We start from the raw sequence: 18028 nt of genomic DNA on the forward strand, positions 1-18028 counted from the left end.
TGGCCAGCTGTCCTACGAGTATAAAAACGAAGCTGCCTATGAACATCCAATGAGTGCAACCTTATTTTGATATTTAGGGAAGAAAACTGGTAAATTTATGGATTGATTTATGTTGGTTTCTGATGCTACCTTGGGAAGAAAGGAGGGATTGATCCTGAGGTACACTATCTGGGTGAAAAGTCAGGTATGGAGGCTTCAAAGAAAGAGCCTGAAGTTCCAACACTTTTCGCTAAAGTAATGGCTACAAGGAATGCTGTTTTCCCTGACAAGAATTTGAGATCCACTGAAGCAGCAGGTTCAAAGGGTGGAGCAGTCAAGGCTTGGAGAACTAAAGTAAGATCCCAGGGGGATACGGCTTCTTTTACAGGGGGTCTAAGTAAAAAGGTACCCTTGAGAAAGGTTTTACACAATTTGGCTGACATCAAGGGCCCTGTATCATGTCCCACAATGAGATATGGCTGCCAATTGCACTCTGACAGTTGAACAACTAGCGCCTTCCTGAAAGAGTTCAGTTAGGAAGTCTAAAATGGATGGAAGAGGAGCCGTAAAGGGATCTAGATCGCGGTGCTCCGCCCAGATGGAAAAACGTTTCCATTTACTGTGATACACTTTCCTGGTGGAGGGCTTACACGCTGCCATGAGGATGGCTTTGACTGGTGAAGAGATACCGGGAGTCCCAACTAGGAGTGGAACTGGAGCAACCAAGCTGTCTGCTTCAGATTGTCCAGGTTTGGAGTTGGCAAGTCCAACGGATGGGAGATGAGATCCGGAATGGGATCTAGAATCCAAGGGTGATTCAAAAGGTGAGAACACAGGTAAGGGAACCAAATTTGTCAAGGCCAGAATGGGGGCAATGAGAATCTTACTCCCAACGTTGTCCCAGATGAAGTAGGTCCTTGAAGGCTGTCAGGGCATTTTGAACAGCTAGCATCTCTTTTTGATTGATATGTAGATGCATTTGGTTTGAGGTGCATGTGCCCTGAATGCATCTTCCTGCCATGTGGGCCCCCCCAGCATAATCTGATGCATCCGTTGTTAGCATCTGCCTGGCTGGGGGTAATATGAATGGCTGTCCCTTGTTCTGGTGACGAGCCTTTGCCCACAATCGAAACTCCTGTTGCAGGCATGGAATGAGAATAATTAGAAGTTATGTACTCACCATAACGTTCCATCGGAGTACGCCTTCTGTAAGAGTTGTATCATCATTGGCAGAGGAGGATAGGCATAGAGTAGACCGGGTGGCCAAGCATGCACCAGAGCGTCTCGGAGTTTCCCCTGGAGGGGGGATAAGAGCGAAGAAATTGTCGCATTTGGCGTTTGATGGAGATGCAAAAAAAATCGCAGCAGGGTTGCCCCCATGTTGCGAATATCTGCTTCGCTACTAGAGGATTGAGAGACCACTCGTATGGGGTAAGAAGGGTGCAACTGAGCTTGTCCGCTAGGATGTTGGTCCTCCCCGGAATGTGCGTTGCAATCAAAGCGGTTGGTAGAGATCGCCCATTCCCACACACTCATGGCTTCGCGGCAAATCTGGTTCCCCCCCCCGTTTGTTGATATACCAGACCACTGACATGTTGTCAGACTGAATTGCAATCGTTCCTGCGGGGAGGAAGCTTTGAAGTGCTTGCAACGCCAACAGCACCGCTCTCATCTCCAGAACGTTGATATGCAGGGAGGTCTCTATCGTTCCACGTGCCTTGGACTGTCCTGCCTGAATAATGCCCCCACCCGAGGCGGGAAGCGTCTGTGGTCACCGTGGCGATAGGGGGGGTGCAGAAGGGACGGCCCGTATGGAAGTTTGATGCTTGGAGCCACCATAGTAGCGCCCTCCTGCAAGCCTTGCTGATAGCAATGGGATGGTGGAGAGGAAGGGATAGGAAGGACCATTGCACTAACAGAGTCCATTGCAGGACTCGCATGTTCAAACGGGCGCATGGAAGGAGTGTAATCACTGCCGCCATGGAGCCTAGTGCCCTCAGGACCAATTCCGCTGGTGAAGCCTCTGAAAGAAGGATAGCCCGCACATGAAGTTGTAGGTTCCAGGTTCTCTCGCAAGTTAGGAAGGCTCGCAAATCTCTGGTGTCTATTCTGAAACCTATGAATTCTATGATCTGCGTCGGAGCCAGTAGAGATTTGCCGACATTGATAGTAATGCCTAGTTGTGGGGCTAAATGGAGAAAGTCTCCTCTGGCCGAGAGAAGTAGATGCCTTGTTGGTGCAGTCAGAAGCCAGTCGTCCAGGTACGGAAAGACCTGAATTCCCTGGAGTCTCAGGTGGGCCGCAATCACTGCTAACACTTTGGTGAAGCCAAAGGGAAGGACCCTGAACTGGTAGTGACTGGCCCCCAGCCGGAAGCGAAGGAACCGCCTGGATCGTTTGTCCATTAAGATGTGGTAATACGCATCCGTCTATAGAGCACATCCAATCATTTTTCCTCAAAAGGGGGAGGATAGATTGAAGAGTGACCATTTGGAATTTTTCCTTGGTTACTGACAGGTTCAAGCGGGAAAGGTCTAGGATGGGTCTCAGGTCCCCCGTCTTTTTTGGCACCAAACAGAACCTGGAGTAGAACCCTAATCTGAGCTGGTCTTGGGGGACGGGCTGGATGGCTCTTTCTTAGCAGCTGCTGTATTTCTGTGGCTGCGGCCTCCCTCTGATCGGGTGGGTACATCGGGGAGGTTCTTGGATTGGGGGACATGAAGTATTGGTATTTTGTACCCTCTGGATATGATGCGAAGCACCCAGCAGTCTGTTGTAATGGACTCCCATGCCGCTAGGTGTTTCGAACCCCCCCCCTCCCCCGACTGCCTCCAGAGTGGAGCAGCCAGGCAACCCCTCAGGGCTGTTGCGCAGGCCGCTCAGAGAAAGGTTCTCTGGACCCAAAGTTTCTCGGAGCCCCTCTGCCCCTGGGGCGACGTCCTCCCTGTCCACCTCTGCCATGGTAGGACTGGTTGTGAATGTTGTGATTTCCAGAATCACATCATCTTCTGACCCTTTCGGTTCTTTGAAAAGGAGCGCTGGGGAGCAGAGAAGGGGACTCAGACAGCAGATGTCTTCCTGTCCTTCTCACTCTGGACAAGTGTCTCGCGAACTGTTTTGCCAAATAGGGCAGAACCATCAAAAGGGGCGTTCGCGAAGGATGCTTTAAAGGGCTCCATAAAGTCGTAATGACGGAGCCAGATCTGACATCTCATGACTAGGCCTGCTCCGCTAGCCCTAGCGGCTCCCTCTGTGGCGTGGGACAACAGCCGCATAGAAGTGTTTGAAATAGATCTCAGAGTGGCCATTAGGGTGGAGTACAATTGTTTATCCTCCTCCGACATGGACTCAAGGGGGGGATGCAGCGTATTCTTTGATAAAATCCTGCTGCAACCTGATGACATGTGCCATATAGTTCAGAGAACTTACTGAGAAGGTCGCTGAACTAAAGACTCACTTCCCTAAGCGATCCATCAAACGGGACTCTCTGCTCGGTGGATGGACTGAGGGACTCTCCTGAGCCAATTCCCTCTTTGTGGCTGCCACAGTCAACATGGCATCTACAAGGGGGCCCTTACTCCAATGTGATCGGTCTGAGGGGGGGGGGGGGGCTAGGAATCCTATTCGGTCGCTTCGGTATTGGCTCCACGGTGTCCGGATCCTTCCACGCCCTGGTGGTAATGAGGTCTGCTGGAGGGGACACCCAAGAGGTAGACGGGCCTGCCTCGAATGCCTCCAGAAACACGGACTAGTCAGAGGAAGACTTAGGGGTAGACCACCCACCTCTGATTCTCAGCATCTCCATGATGTCTCCAAAGGAGACATCCTCAGGGGGCGATCTTGGGGAGCCTTCCCCTTCCTCCAAGTCAGTGTCCTCGGTTAAGGACTCAGGGGAGTCCACGTGCCTCCTTTTGCACTTATGTTTGCGGGGAGCTTCCTCGGGGGGACTGTCCGAGGAGGTCTCGCCAGCAACATCTTGTTCCAATGGAACTATCTGTGACATCGAAGCAGGCTGTCCCTTTGGCCGGGTGATGGAAGCCTGGCCCAGCAGAGTGAGTGCAGGGAGGAGTCGATGCAAGGACCAGGGGTCCGGATGCTCTCAACAGAGCCCTTTCCACAACAAAGGCCGAGGGAGAGCCACTCTCCAATGGATCCGAAAGTCTGCTCCCAGATCCGATGAAGGGATCGGAGCCGGTGCAGAGACAGTCTGATCCGAGGGACCAGTGTGCTCCGACCTGGACAGAGCCAAAGGCACACTGAATCCCCCGGATCCGAAGCTCGGACCACGGCTCCGAGAGGTCGGATCCGACAGGCTCGAGGGCAGGGTCGGATCCGAAGTACCAAGTACTGTCGGCTCAGAGCGCTCCAAACCCGGGTAGCGGGTCGGAGAAGGAGCAATTGGGTGGAAAAAAGGTGTAGAGCTCCCCCCCTTGGGGGGGGGGGGGGGGCAAGAGCACTCCCATCTGCAGCTGGGCCTGGATGAACCTTCATATCATCCGGTCCAAGTCTGCATCTGATAAACTGAAGGTAGATCTCGAGGAGGCCACAGAGGCAGGCCTGGAATGCCGCCTCGATGACCTCGACGGAAATCTGGTCTCCTCCTCCTCGGGCCCTGGGGAGAAACAAGGGGATCGGAGCAGAGGAGGAGACCTAGAAGCAGTGGAGGGAGAAGCCCGCTTAGCTGGCGGGGCCGAAACGGAGGTCTCGGCCCGCCGCTTGTGGTGCTTCTCCCTCAGTTTCTCCCTCCTGGCCTCCCTGTCCTCCGACACTTTAGCAGGAGTTTGAGTCCCGGACGGAGGCAGGGGGGCAGGAGTGGCAGCTACCACAGGCTGTGGTGGAGCCACGGGAGCAGAAGAGGTAGCGCAGGCGGAAGCCAAATCCGGGGGTAAAAGTCCCAACAAGACCAGCTTCGACCTCCGCTCTTTCAGTGCCCTGGGGTTGAACGCTGCACAGATGGTACAGCCCGAGGTGTTCAACCCCAAGGCACCGAACGCACCGAGTGTGGCCATCAGCCGGGGAGAGCTTATGGCCACACTCGGTACATTTAGAAAATATGGCTTTTGAGGCCTCAGCCATTCCCTTTTTTTTTAAACTAAAAAAAGAAACTACACACACACAGGCCCCCAAAGACACGCAACACACTCGCACACTAGCGACCAGCGAAGGGAGGGTACTAATTAAAAAGTTAGGAACCTAACTCAGACACACTTTAAAAGTATTAATTTAAACTAAAAAAGAAATTCCTGACAAAGTACTTAGAAAAAGGTAACTTTTTCTTCACTTATCTGACAAGCTCAACAAGGATCCAGCCATCCACAAGCACGGCAAACTAGATCTGAGGTCATGGAGGGTTAGCAGGGGATTATGGGTGAAGGGAGGAGATAGGAGCTCGGATCCATTAGCTTGAAACAAGTTGCCGGCTCGGATCCGATATCCGATCCGTAACCCACAGGTTGCTGGCAAATGAACATCCTACTTCAGATTCATTGTTTCCAGGCTGTGGCAATGTGGAGTCCAAACACTTTAGGCACCATTGAAGTTTCCTCATATGCAGTCTTGCATATGGAATTAGTAGGATGCCAGATGCCATGAAGCCCAATGCCTGCAGAAGTTTTCTTGCAGATAACTGGGCCTTTGTTGCCATTGTGAAATAGGTAGTCAAGTTTCCTTTGTCTGGCGTGAGATAAACCATCTGGGCAGTTGTATTCAAGCTTGCACCTAGGAATGTTGCATCTTGAGAGGGTACTAGTTTTAATTTCTTTTCGTTGACTGTGTACCCTAGGCATGTTAGTAGTCTTTTCACAAACGCCAGATTTTGGAGAAGAATGTCCTTGTTCTCTGCTTGAATTAGAAAGTCGTCCAAGTAAGGGTATATTTGTAATCCTCCGTCTGCAGAATGCAATTACTGGTGCCAGGCACTTTGTAGAGACCCTGAGCGCAGTACATAAGCCAAAGGGCAGTGCAGAGAATTAGTAACGTATTGAACCAACCTTGAATCTGAGGTGTCTTCTGCACGACTGTCTGACTGGGATATGCAGGTGTGCCTTTTTTAGGTCTAAGGTCACAAGTCAAGCGTTCTTGCCCAGCATGGGCAGAAGCTGCTACAAAGTCAACATTTTTAATTTTGGAATATCCAGGAATGTGTTCAGAATAGATAGGTCCAGTACTGGCCTCCAGGCCTTGTCCTTTCTGGGTACCAAGAACAGTAGAGTAAAATCCTTGCCCCCACTATTGCTCTGGCACTTGAATGGCCCCCATGTCCATGAGGGATGAAACTTGTTTTTGTGTCTCCGCCCATTGAGTTTTTGGCAGATCTGGCCAGCCGTTTGCCTTTGGCAGAGTATGGAAATGGAATTTGTAGCCTTGTGCCACTACTTAGAACCCATTTGTCCTGGGTTATAATGTGCCAATTTTGAGCAAAAAGTGCTAATTTTCTTCCTAAGGGTGCTGCCAGAAGATAAGTGCTTGGTGTAGACAGGGGAAAGTTATTGGGACTGCTTTCTGTATGTTTGTGCTTTTTCTTCTCCAGCTTTGGAGGTAGGAGCACCCCATTGTTTTGACCTACAAGAACCCTGTGCCTGGGATCTGCCCCTTGGGCGTCTGGATCTGCCCCTTTGAGGTCTGACAGAGGAATGGACCAATTTTTTCCAGGCCAGTGTCTACTAAACCTAGGTGGCTGTACTTGTAAAAACTAACAGTTTGCATAGATTTAGCTTTGTCTTCCATTTTAACACCTCTTCTGCCTTAGCACCAAAGTATCATGCTGTAAAGGTGCATCTAGTAACTTAACATGATCAGGCAGATTTTGTTCCTTTAACAAAGCATGCCTCCTAATTACAGAACCCGTAACTGCGGCCATGCAGGAGGCCTCCAAAGAATCAAAACCACATTGCAAAGTATGCTTTCCAGCTTGTTCAGCTGCATACAATAAATCCTGCATTTCCTTGTTTTCAGCACATTCAGAATTTATCATTTTCTGTTTAAGCAATCCCATGGATAGCAACACCCTCATAGCCAAAGTTGCAGATGTGTAAACCTTTTTTCCCCATCTGTCAGAGGAGTTTTTTTTTCTTGCTGTAGAGGCCTTGGGACCCTGTGAAATAGGTTCAGGCTCAGCAGCAGGGTTTTTAAAAAGAAATTTGTGCGAGTCAGGAACCCTGTAATACCCGCCAGGCTTATCAGGAGCAAGCCAGCGACTGGCTTTGGAGAAGCTTCATCAGTTTTGGACCTCTGTGGTTTTTCTTTATCCTTTTCTTTTAGTCGGATGGCTATCCGACGTTTTAAGATAATTAAACCTGCTACCAAAATACTTTGAAGCAAAAGAATACAGACGCTTAATAGTGCGTTGGTTAAATCTAGCACAAAACCGACAACCAGAAACATCGTGATCAGGACCTAGGCAAGGAATACAGTTAAGAATGAAAATCCTTGAGGTACTTGCTTTCCACAAGTAATACAATTATTAACTTTTTCTGACATCAGTCTGGAGCAAGAAAAAAGTTTCCCCAACGGGGTACTCGGCTTTATTGAAGACTTTGGTTCTGAAACTCAAACACGAACATTTCAGGAGTCTACCAACCGGCACTTGCCAACTGCTTCTGCTACCGCGCAGCAAGAAAGAATGAAGACAATGGCGTTGGCCGCTTCTTTTATACCTCTGACGACCTGACGTCAGGGAAGGGGCGATAGCAGCCGACGCAGGACCCAAAACTTTGGAATTCAGGCTGGTTGAGGGCAACCTGCCAGCAGGATTACCCAAATGTAAACATCTGGTATGAAGCAGGCACCAATGGATCTTACCAGCCGACATTTTCCCACAATGGTATCTTGTGGATCAAAACAAATGCCAAAATGATCCCCAGTAAACTGTGTGCAATGAGCTGCAAAAATGAACTGAATCAACCTGATAATTTTCAGACAAGACGTGGGCCATCTACTACAGGGCCAGAAGGTGGTGGTACTGTTCATAAGCCATTATCCACCGACAAGTACTTTACATCTTCTACTATGAAGAATACAAAATCCAAGTATACTGCTCACTACACACTACAGTGGCATTAGTTACCCAAAGCATACAGACTGCACCAGACTGTAGGAATGATCTAGTCTAAATTAAAGGGCCTGCATTACACAAGAAACTTTTACTGCAACATAAGAGTTCGCAACATAGCTCCACCCAGTTGCAAAGCTTTTATCTTGGGATGTCACAGCTTACCTTCGCAGCTCCATGGCTCGGCGAACTCTTTCTATTCGCACCAAGTGCTCTCGAATCTTCTGCTCCTTCATCTTTTCAAAGGGCATGATCTCTCTCCTTCCACCCATTCCTCCTCCTCTGAACCTTGGTCTGCCCTGAAAGAACCTCTCGCTGCTTCTCATCATCGCCATCTAAAAACAAACCACAACATTTAAATAGCACAATGAACCTAAATCACTTACATCACTTATGCGGACATCAACTGAACCTTGTGTGTCCTGTTTGGATTTTACCCACCCAAAATGCAACAAATTTGCAATCTCCTACACCGTGACATGTGCAAACTATGGAGGGGTGCATAGTCTTCCAATTTATACGTTCTTATGTTTTGTCCACAAGATGCCCTCGAGAAGCTTGATCACAAATACTTGTGGGACAGTCAATGTTCTCCATTAGGTAGACTTCTACATATACCCAGTCATCCAGGCCAGTTTTAAGTTTACTAGAGAAGTATTCTGCTTGAAAGGGAAAAATACAGCCTATTACAAACTTATAAATAAAAGAATATTTCCGTGGTTACACATCATCCGGCAGTGAGGGAGTGTAAAAGTTTAGGTCACTAGAGCAGGTGTTTACTACTGCTTCTATTCAAGTGGAGCTGTTTAAGAAGTGTCAAGCTGTTACAATGGCTAAGCAGCTCTCGCAGGGGGCTTCTAATCTGTCAGATTAGCCATGGGTAGAGACCAGTGATGTAGAGGCTTCAGGCTGGTAGGTATTTAGCAAGGTACATACTGAAGGGTGCATTATTTTTAGATCTAGCCTAATGAGTGAAGTGAAACTAAACTTGTTCAAGACCTTGAGGAATTACTACAAGACTAAATTGTGGAAGGTAAGACTATACAGACGTGGTCAAATATGTTAACATGTGAGCCAGAGTCCCTGATGACCGTGTTAAGTGGAATGTTATCTACATGGTAAGCTGTAGTGAAACTTATGCTATATTTCTTGGTCCAGCCCTTTGGGAGAACTGAATATCAAAATGGGATAAACGCTAACACTTTAAAATCTTGAAAATATTGTCTAGAGTCCCTTACCTGCTTGTCAATTATATGCAGCTCTTAATTAGTCCCAAATCATCCAAAGGTACCCTCTTCAGGCATTCATGTGAGCAGCATCACTCTGTCAGCCTGATGTTCACAGTAAACATTAAAACAAAAAAAGTGTTGTGTACAGCCTCAAGTATGCTAATGGCACCTCTTAAGTGCCTGTAGCTTATTAAAAAAACATTACGTTTACCAGGAAAGTCCAGCTGTTCCTTAAAAGCCCCTTTAGAGGCCTGGGGAGAAATGCTTCATTTTACAGAATGAGTAGGCAGGAGCTATGCAAGACTTGTGTACATGGCAGTTAATCACAACAAGACAGCCTAAACAGTAAACTATTTAATACTGAACTGAAGTCTTTCGAATTAAATAAAATAGACTTATTACACACACAGAAAAAGGTTCTCAATCAAAGTAATATTTACAATCACAATAGTCTGTTTATATAAAGTTGCACATTACGCTGTAGGAAGCATTAAATATAACAATTACACCACCAAGAAAGAAACAGTTGTGTAAAATCTCACTTTAAATGTCTTCCATGTTGCAGTATTCATAACCTTTGGGTTATCCTCTGCTTAGCTACTCTAACATCCAGCCAGTATACAAAAGCTTTAGTCACTGCAAGGCATGTGGGACGTACGACATTGGCCGTAGGGTGAGTAGGCCATAACTGATGTCTGCACATACGTTTCCTCAGAAACGCATGCCCCAGTCAGACCCCAGTCCCAGGATAGCTGCACAAGTCCTACCTCATCCAAAAAGGTGTTTTTATATAGGTGGTACGAGGGAGGGATAGAGTACTGCAACATGGTAGAGGACATCCATGGTTATGGTAAGATTTTATACAGCTATTCTATGTTCTATTCCCATGTTGCAGTATTCATAATCTTTGGATGAATGCCAAAACTTAGAGGGAAGAGGGTAGTATAGAAAGTACAGTTGTGCACACGTACCATAAATGTAGATGTTAGAGTGTATTCACTGTTGCAGTCATTACATTTGGGTAATCAGTCGGCCTGATTAACAGTCTTGGGTCCTGCGTCGGTTGCCGTCACTTCTTCCATGACATCAGGGGTATAAAAACATGCAGCAGACACCATTACATCAGTTTTTCTTGCCCCAGATGTCAGGTGCCCCCCCAATTGGGAGCAAATAAATTAAAAGCACAAAAATATACCTCCAATCAAAAGCACACACCAAAAAGGCTTTTAAGCATAGTAAAAGAAAGTAGAGGCATAATAAGAGTAACGGGGCTGGAGGGAGGGTAACCAGGACTGCAACAGTGAATACACTAACATTTATGGTAAGTGTACACAACTGCACTATGTTCTTAGTGTTTCACTGTTGCAGTCATTACATTTGACTACAGCATTAGGACCAGCTATAAAGGCCCTGCAAGACAGCAGTGGAAAAGCCAGCTCTGGATTTAGAGAAAATTGGTAAATGATAATGCTTGGTGAAAGTATGTACTGAACTCCAGGTAGCAGCTTCTAGAATATCCCTGGTAGGAACAACTCCAAATAAGGTATCTTTTCCATTTGGCTGAATAAGTCTTCCTTGTGGAGGGTCTGCGAGCCTCCAGGATAATGTCCTTAACCCTCTGAGATAAATCTGGGTTATTTTGTTTTATGCAATATTCCAAGCAGCTAGCTGTAGTGTTTTCAAGTTTGGATGTAGGATCTTGTAGTTGTTCTGTTAGAAGTAAAGGACATAGAGGCAGAGGCCATGCGTGTGTCCGAGATATGCTTCTCAGTAGCGGGTACCAATGTTGCCTCGGCCAGTCTGGAGCTATCAGGATTATCCTTGGCTGATCCTCTTTGATCTTCAGTAGGACTTTGTACATCAAAGGAAGAGGTGGGAATGCATATGCTGTCAGGTTTTTCCAGCTGAAGGAAAGGGAGCCCACCCTCCAAGCAAGTGGGTGGTATGCTCTTGTGCAGAATTTCTTCAATTGGTGGTTGTGTGGGGAGGCGAACAGGTCTATCTCTGGTAGTCCCCATTTCTTTGTTATGGTTTTGAAGATATCTGGATGCAGCATCCATTCGTGAGCATCCGTGGTAGTTCTGCTTAAGGTGTCTGCTAGTGAATTTTCTTTTCCTGGTACAAATCTGGCCTGGAGTTGAATGTCGAGATTCAGGGCTACGTTCCACAGGTCCATTGCCATCCAGCATAGAGGATACGAGTGTGTACCTCCCTGTTTGTTGATGTACCACATGACTGTGGTATTGTCCGTCCTTAGCAGGTGACCTTGTTGAAGAAATGGTCTGAATGCCTGGATTGCATGTTTCACTGCCAGCATCTCCTTTTGGTTTATGTGTAGATTCAGCTGGTCTTGTGTCCATAGGCCTTGTATACACTTGTCCATCATGTGTGCCACCCAGCCTAGGTCTGAGGCGTCCGTGGTGATGGTCTGGCTTGGATGAGGTTTGTGGAAAGGCAATCCTCTGTTCAACTGACGGGCCTGAGCCCACCACAGGAATTCTTGCTTCAGGCATGGAATTATTGGAATCTGGGCCTCTAGACTGTGCTTGTGTTGAGACCATACATTCCTTAGGTACCATTGCAACTTTCTCATATGCAGTCTGGCATGCGGAATCAATATTATGCAGGATGCCATGCAACCCAGGGCTTGCAGGACTTTCCTTGCAGTAAGCTGAGTCTGTTAATGTCATGAAATAGACTGGTAGCTGCTTTTGTTTTTCTTCTGTGAGAAAGGCCATCTGAGTTGGTGTCCAGTTCTGCACCCAAGAATGTTATCCTTTGGGATGGTGCTAGTCTTGACTTTTGCATGTTGACTGTGTATCCCAAGGCCTGCAGCAGTTGTATGACCTTTTCCAAATCTTTTGTTAATTTTGTCTTGCTGTCCGCTTGTATTAGGCAGTCGTCCAGGTATGGGTAAATTTGAATTCCCTGAAGACTGCAATGAGCAATTACTGATGCCAGGCATTTTGTGAATACTCTGGGCGCAGTAGATAAGCCAAAGGGCAATGCTGAGAATTGATAATGCTCTGATCCTGCAAGAAATCTGAGGTGTCTTCTGCAATCTGGTCGTATAGGGACGTGCAGGTATGCCTCCTTGAGATCTAGAGTCACCAGCCAAGACTCCTTGCCCAGCATGGGAAGAAGTTGCTGTAGGGTCAGCATTTTGAATTTTGGGACAATGAGGTATGTGTTCAGAGCAGACAGGTCGAGAATAGGTCTCAATTGATTTTCTTTTCTTGGTACAAGGAAAAGTCTGGAGTAAAATCCTTGGCCTTGTTCCGTAGGCGGTACCTTTTCTATAGCTCTCATCCTTAGTAGGTTGTTGATTTGTCTTAGAGCGTTTGTTTTTTGGCTTGGTGGTAGGTTTGGCATTCCTCTCTTTTTTGGTAGAGTGTGGAAGTGAAACCTGTAGCCTTTGTCTATTGTTTGTAAAGTCCATTTGTCTCCTGTAATGTAATGCCAGTTTACGGAAAATAAGGCTAGTTTTCCGCCCAAGGGTGCTTCCAGTTGTTCCCTGGTAGGCGGAATCAGAGCCAAGTCATTGTGTCTGTCCTGTGGAAGTGGTTGTAGCTGAATCTGTGGCAGTACTACTCTGGTTGTTAGGCTGCCACTGACGTCCCCTGTAGGCACCCCTGGATTGACCTCTGCCTCTTGGGTGTCTATTTCTGCCTCTCTGTGCTCTGGAGGTGTCTGGAAAGGACCAATTCTTCGAAGGCCAATTTCTGCTAAACCTCGAAGGTTGGACCTGTAAGAAATCCTTGACTGTTTGGACAGATTTTTGCTTATTCTTCCGCCTTCTTTAGAACCTTCTGTGCAGGGGAGCCAAACAAACTTTGTTTCTCCATAGGAGCATCTAGGAGTTTTGACTTAACATGGTCTGGTAAGGATTGTTCTTTTAACCAGGCATGCCTTCTAATCACTGTTCCAGTCATAGCTGATCTAAAGGAAGCCTCCAGTACATCATAGCCACATTTTAAGAAATGGTTACTGACCTGCTGAGAGTTATGTACCAAATCCTGAAGGGACTTGCGGTCTATAGGTTCAGGAGAGGACAGTTTTTTTATTTAGCTGGTCTAACAAAAATTCCTGGTACTAAATCATGCGAAACTGACAGTTTAAGGCCCTGGCCGAAAGAGTAGCAGAAGTATAAACCTTTTTACCCCATCTCTCTAATGCTCTAGATTCCCTTTCAGAGGGGAGAGGGTTTTTGGCAGGCAGCTGCCACAGCTTTGGGGCCCTGTGAAATGGTTTCAGGATCTGCAACAGGAGCCTTATACAAATGGTAGTGTGTCCGGGACCCTGTAATATCTGTCAGGCTTGGCAGGGGCCGGAGGAAGAGAATCAGGGGCAGTACAGGCATAATTATATGCATCATCAACAACTGTTAGTACTGGAGGAATGGCTAAAGGCCTATGCTGTGGTAAATGTAAAAAAGTCCTTAGCCTTTTCCTTGAATCTGAAAAATCCTGGCCCTGCCATTGAAAGTGTTCCCTCGTAGCATGTAAGGTTTCCCCAAAGGAAAATTCTTCAGGAGGAGAAGCAGAAGGAATGGAGTCTTCTGCATCAGAATCCTCATAAGGAGAATATGGGCCTTCCTGAGGGTCTGAAATATCTGAGTCATCCGAGGAATAGTCTGTAGAAACAGGTTCCGGGGGTTCAGTTCTAGGCCTCTTATCTGGAGGGGGTTGAGAGGCCCTGTCTGGGTGAGGTTGGGATCCCCTGATCAAAGAAACGAGATCCTCAGCCAGGCTGAGCATTTGGGAACTAGAGGTAGGCCTGTGAGGGAGTTTTAGCAGGTAAGGCCTTAGAAGATTAGCCCTGGAAAAAGCCTTGATAGACATAGATGCAGGGGGTCGAGCAGCCCCACGTGCAGGGGTAGATATGTCTAAAGGAATAGTATCTGATAAATCCTGGGTGCCTGCTTCAGCAGGGGTAATTTCAGTCGCAGATTCAGCTATGGTCTGTGAGGCCTCTGCTATCGGAGGCATGCTTTTGGCCGAAGGAAGAACCGAGGACTCTGTTTCAGCCGAAACAGAGACACTCGCGGTTGGCCTAACCGTGGTTTCCTTACACTTTTTAGCTAATTGTGTAGTCAGAGTCTCAGACGGCATTTTGTATGCAAAAGCGGGACCAAAAAACTCCTCTGCAAACTCCGACCGACGTCTAAGCGTCCGTCGGTTGAAGGAAGCACAGGCTAGACCAGCTGATACGTCGTGGTCTGGGCCTACACAAGGAAGGCAGTAAGAGTGGAAATCCTTATGAGGTATTTGTTTCCCACAAGTTAAACAATTATTTACTTTGTCTGACATCGGCTGAGGCAAGAAAGAGTCCCCAACGGGGTACTTAGCTTTTTTAGAAGTCTTCGGTAGTAGAAATCTCTGGATCTGACCGACCGGCACTTGCGAACAGCTTCTGCTTGGCACCGCTGCAAGAAAGACTGAGGAAAATGGCGTCGGCTGATGCCTTTATACCCCAGCAGCTGTGACGTCGGGTGAAGTGCGACATCAGCCGAGGCCAGACCCAGACTTTGGAATCCGGCCGACCGAAGGGCTGCCTGAGGCAGGACAACCCATATGTTAGGACTGCAGATGCATCCTTGAAGGACATCACAGTAAATACAAATACCTACCCCTTATCTACAAATAAGCTCTTAATTTTAAAATGCAACCAACAGAAGCAAGTTCATCAAGTCCTGGCCATCCAACTGCCTTCAGCCGGAGAATCCAATATAATTCTTTTTTTCTCCAGCCATAATTGCCATTGACCTCCCCTACCTATTTGGTTTAACTTGTTCAATCACAATAAATTTAAAACAATGATCAGGAAATTCATTGATATGACTGTATAAAACAATCATATTTTGCTTTTTAATATCATAATGTTCATAAATACAGGTCCTTACTTTTCGCTGTCTTCTTGGAAAAACGCCAGGCAACACTGGCACAAAGCCCCATAAACCACACTGGAACTGTTGCAATTGAATCTCCCCTGAATGTGCAATAAATAACCATTCCAAAAACAGTTCTCTGGTGCTAATATATGAATAATACAGCACCCACACAGTGACATTGAACAAACTATGTTCAACAATTCGGGGTTTCACTGGTCTTTCCATTAAAGTTTTCAAATTGTTACCCTTTCTGTAAACAATGGAGGGTTTCGCACTAATGCTAGTTCTAATGGCACAGTCTTCAATTAAAACAGGCCAGTTCTTAAACAGAATATCTCTTATTGCACTGTAATCCACAGTGCATGCAGTAATATAAGACAACCTATACATCGTATCCCCACCTGGAACATTCAACCCAATAGCCATGATGTTCATGACGTCACTGAAATCCATATTCTCCATACCCAAAATAGGGCTACAGATGCCATGGGAACGTTCATCACTTCCAGCTTAAAGCCACCCACAAATTCATCTGGATAGTCTCTCCTTATGAACATAGTTCCAACAGGGTACATTCATTCAGACAATCCTCAAAGGTAGAGACCACTCTAGCAGCCCTCACAAATTGCCCTTTTACTACAGCTTTTTTATGGGTCATGACGACAACTGGAAAAAAAATGGAGAAAAGAATTAAACTACGCTGGTTTTCTATACAAGGTGGAAACATATCTACCATTCACCCGATTTATAACCCACTGAACATCCAGGTAATTTATAACTTCAGAGTTAACATGGGTGAATTCCAAAAAGGTAGAAGAATGGAATATCAAAAATTCCCTAAAAGGAGGGACGGAGAGAGAAAGAAGGGGGATGGAGGGAGGGAGGGAAACCAGGACTGCAACAGTGAATACACTAACCTCTCCATTTATGGTTAGTGTTATGTTCTTAGTGTTTCACTGTTGCAGTCATCACATTTGGGTCGATTCCCACAGCTGAAAAAAAAGGGAGGTGGCAGTCAGGATGACTGGGGCCTGGCTAGGATGCCCTGCAAGACTGCTGGCAAAGCCTACCCTGGATTTGAAGATAGGCAGGTGGTAATGCTTGAAGTTATGAACAGATGTCCATGTTGCAGCCTCCAGGATGTCCCTGGTGAGGACCCCCTGAGAAAAGCAGAAGAGGTGGAGGTTGCCCTGGTGGAATGTGCCCTGACCTCCCTTGGGAGTGGTTTCCTGCTTGGTTTGTAGCAGAAATGGATGCAGTGTGCTATCCATTTGGAGATAGTTTGGATAAAGCCTTGCCCTCTGCCCGTGCTGCGAAGCTGACAAGCAATTTATCAGTTTTTCTAAAAGATTTAGTCCTGTCCAGCTAGAATCTGAGCTGTCCCAGTGTGCAGAATCCTTTTCCCCTTGCTTTGTGGGTTGGGGAAAAAGATGGGCAAATGAATGGATTGGTTGACAGCCACACTAGAAACCACATTAGGCATGAAGGATGGGTTAGTCCTGAGGGAGACCCTGCCAGCATGGAAAATTTTGAAGGGCTCTACACCCATGAGTGCTTGTAGCTGTGATACTCTTCTAGCTGAAGTGATGGCTAGGAACAAGGCAGTCTTCCAAGAGAAATTTTAACTCTGCTGAAGCTGCAGGTTCAAAAAAAGGGGGGGGGGGGTAGTGCGAGTTTTTCAAACACAATTAAGCAGTTAAGGTCCGAAGCTGGGGTAGGAGCTCTTTGGGGTGACCTTAAGTTGTTAGCCCCTCTTAGGAACCGTTTGATGAGAGGGTGTGAGGAGAGGTGGCTCTGTGCCGTAATGAGTAGAGATTGCAGAGGCATGAATTTTAATGGAACAGAAGGATAGACCAATGTGCAGTAGGTCTGCTAGGTGATCCAGGATGTGAGGTAAGGAGGGCTGTGCCTGGAGCAAAACCCTTTCCACTTGTCAGCATAGGATTTTCTAGTGCTGGGGCATCTGACCTAGAGTATAAATTCTAGGACTCGTTTGCTTAGGCTGGCAGCTTGAGGAGAGGTCAGGGGATAAGCCAAGTTGCCAGGTTGAGGGTCTGTAATAGGGAATGCATGAATGGTACCACTTTTTCCTCATACAGTCTGGCATATGGAATGAGTAAAATGCAAGAGGCCATGAACCCTAGAGCTTGCAGGATTTTCCTTGTGGATAACTGGGTTCTGGTGGCTAGTTGAGAGAAGCAGCCTGTCAGGTAAGCTTGTTTTTCTGGAATAAGGAATGCCATCTGGGATGCCGTGTCCAGGCTTGCTCCCAGGAAAATATTGTATGTGGGGACTAGTTTTGGATTTATTTTTGTTGATAGTATACAACAGGGTCGTCAGTAGGTCCTTTATGGTGCTGTTAGCCAAGCTATCACCTAAGTAGGGATACATTTGATTACATCTTTGTCTGCAAAAAGCAATGGCTGGAGCCAGGCATTTTGTGAAAACTCTGGGAGCAGTGAATAAGCCAAAGGGAAGCGCAGAGAACTGAAAAGTGCATAGATACTGCCCCAAAACGTAGATATTTCCTGCAAGATTCCCTGATTGGGATGTGTAGGTAGGCCTCTTAGGTCTAGGGTGGCCATTCAAGCATTTTTGGAAAGCATAGGAGGAAGCTGCTGGAGAATGAGCATTTTGAATTCTAGTATCACCAGAAAGGTGTTTAGAATGGATAGATTGAGGATTGGGCGCCAGGTGTCCTCTTTTCTGGGAAGAGGAAGAGTCTGGAACAGAAACCTTGGCCTATCTGGTCTGCAAGAACATGCCCCCATGGAAAGCAGGGAAAGGACTTACTTTTTGGCCTCTGCCCACTGGTTTGGAGGGAGACCTGGGAACACTTTTGGGGATGGCAGTGTGTATGGAAATAAAATTTGTAGCCCT

The 18028-nt window shown here is 46.9% G+C and overlaps 1 protein-coding gene across 7 annotated transcripts in view; it reads right to left on the bottom strand.

Annotated features, from left to right (window-relative positions):
* The window catches only part of SLTM (SAFB like transcription modulator), a 738342-nt gene that overhangs the window by 290310 nt on the left and 430004 nt on the right, over positions 1-18028 (bottom strand). For all 7 annotated transcript variants that reach the window (XM_044078891.1, XM_044078894.1, XM_044078888.1 and 4 more), the window contains one exon: positions 8195-8364. In XM_044078891.1, coding sequence (XP_043934826.1) covers positions 8195-8364 — 170 coding nt within the window. The remainder of the gene's footprint in view (positions 1-8194; positions 8365-18028) is intronic.

The sequence above is a fragment of the Protopterus annectens genome, chromosome 7.part1 (assembly GCF_019279795.1).
Source record: "Protopterus annectens isolate FY-2018-M chromosome 7.part1, PAN1.0, whole genome shotgun sequence".
In the NCBI taxonomy this organism is placed as follows: Eukaryota; Metazoa; Chordata; order Ceratodontiformes; family Protopteridae; genus Protopterus; species Protopterus annectens.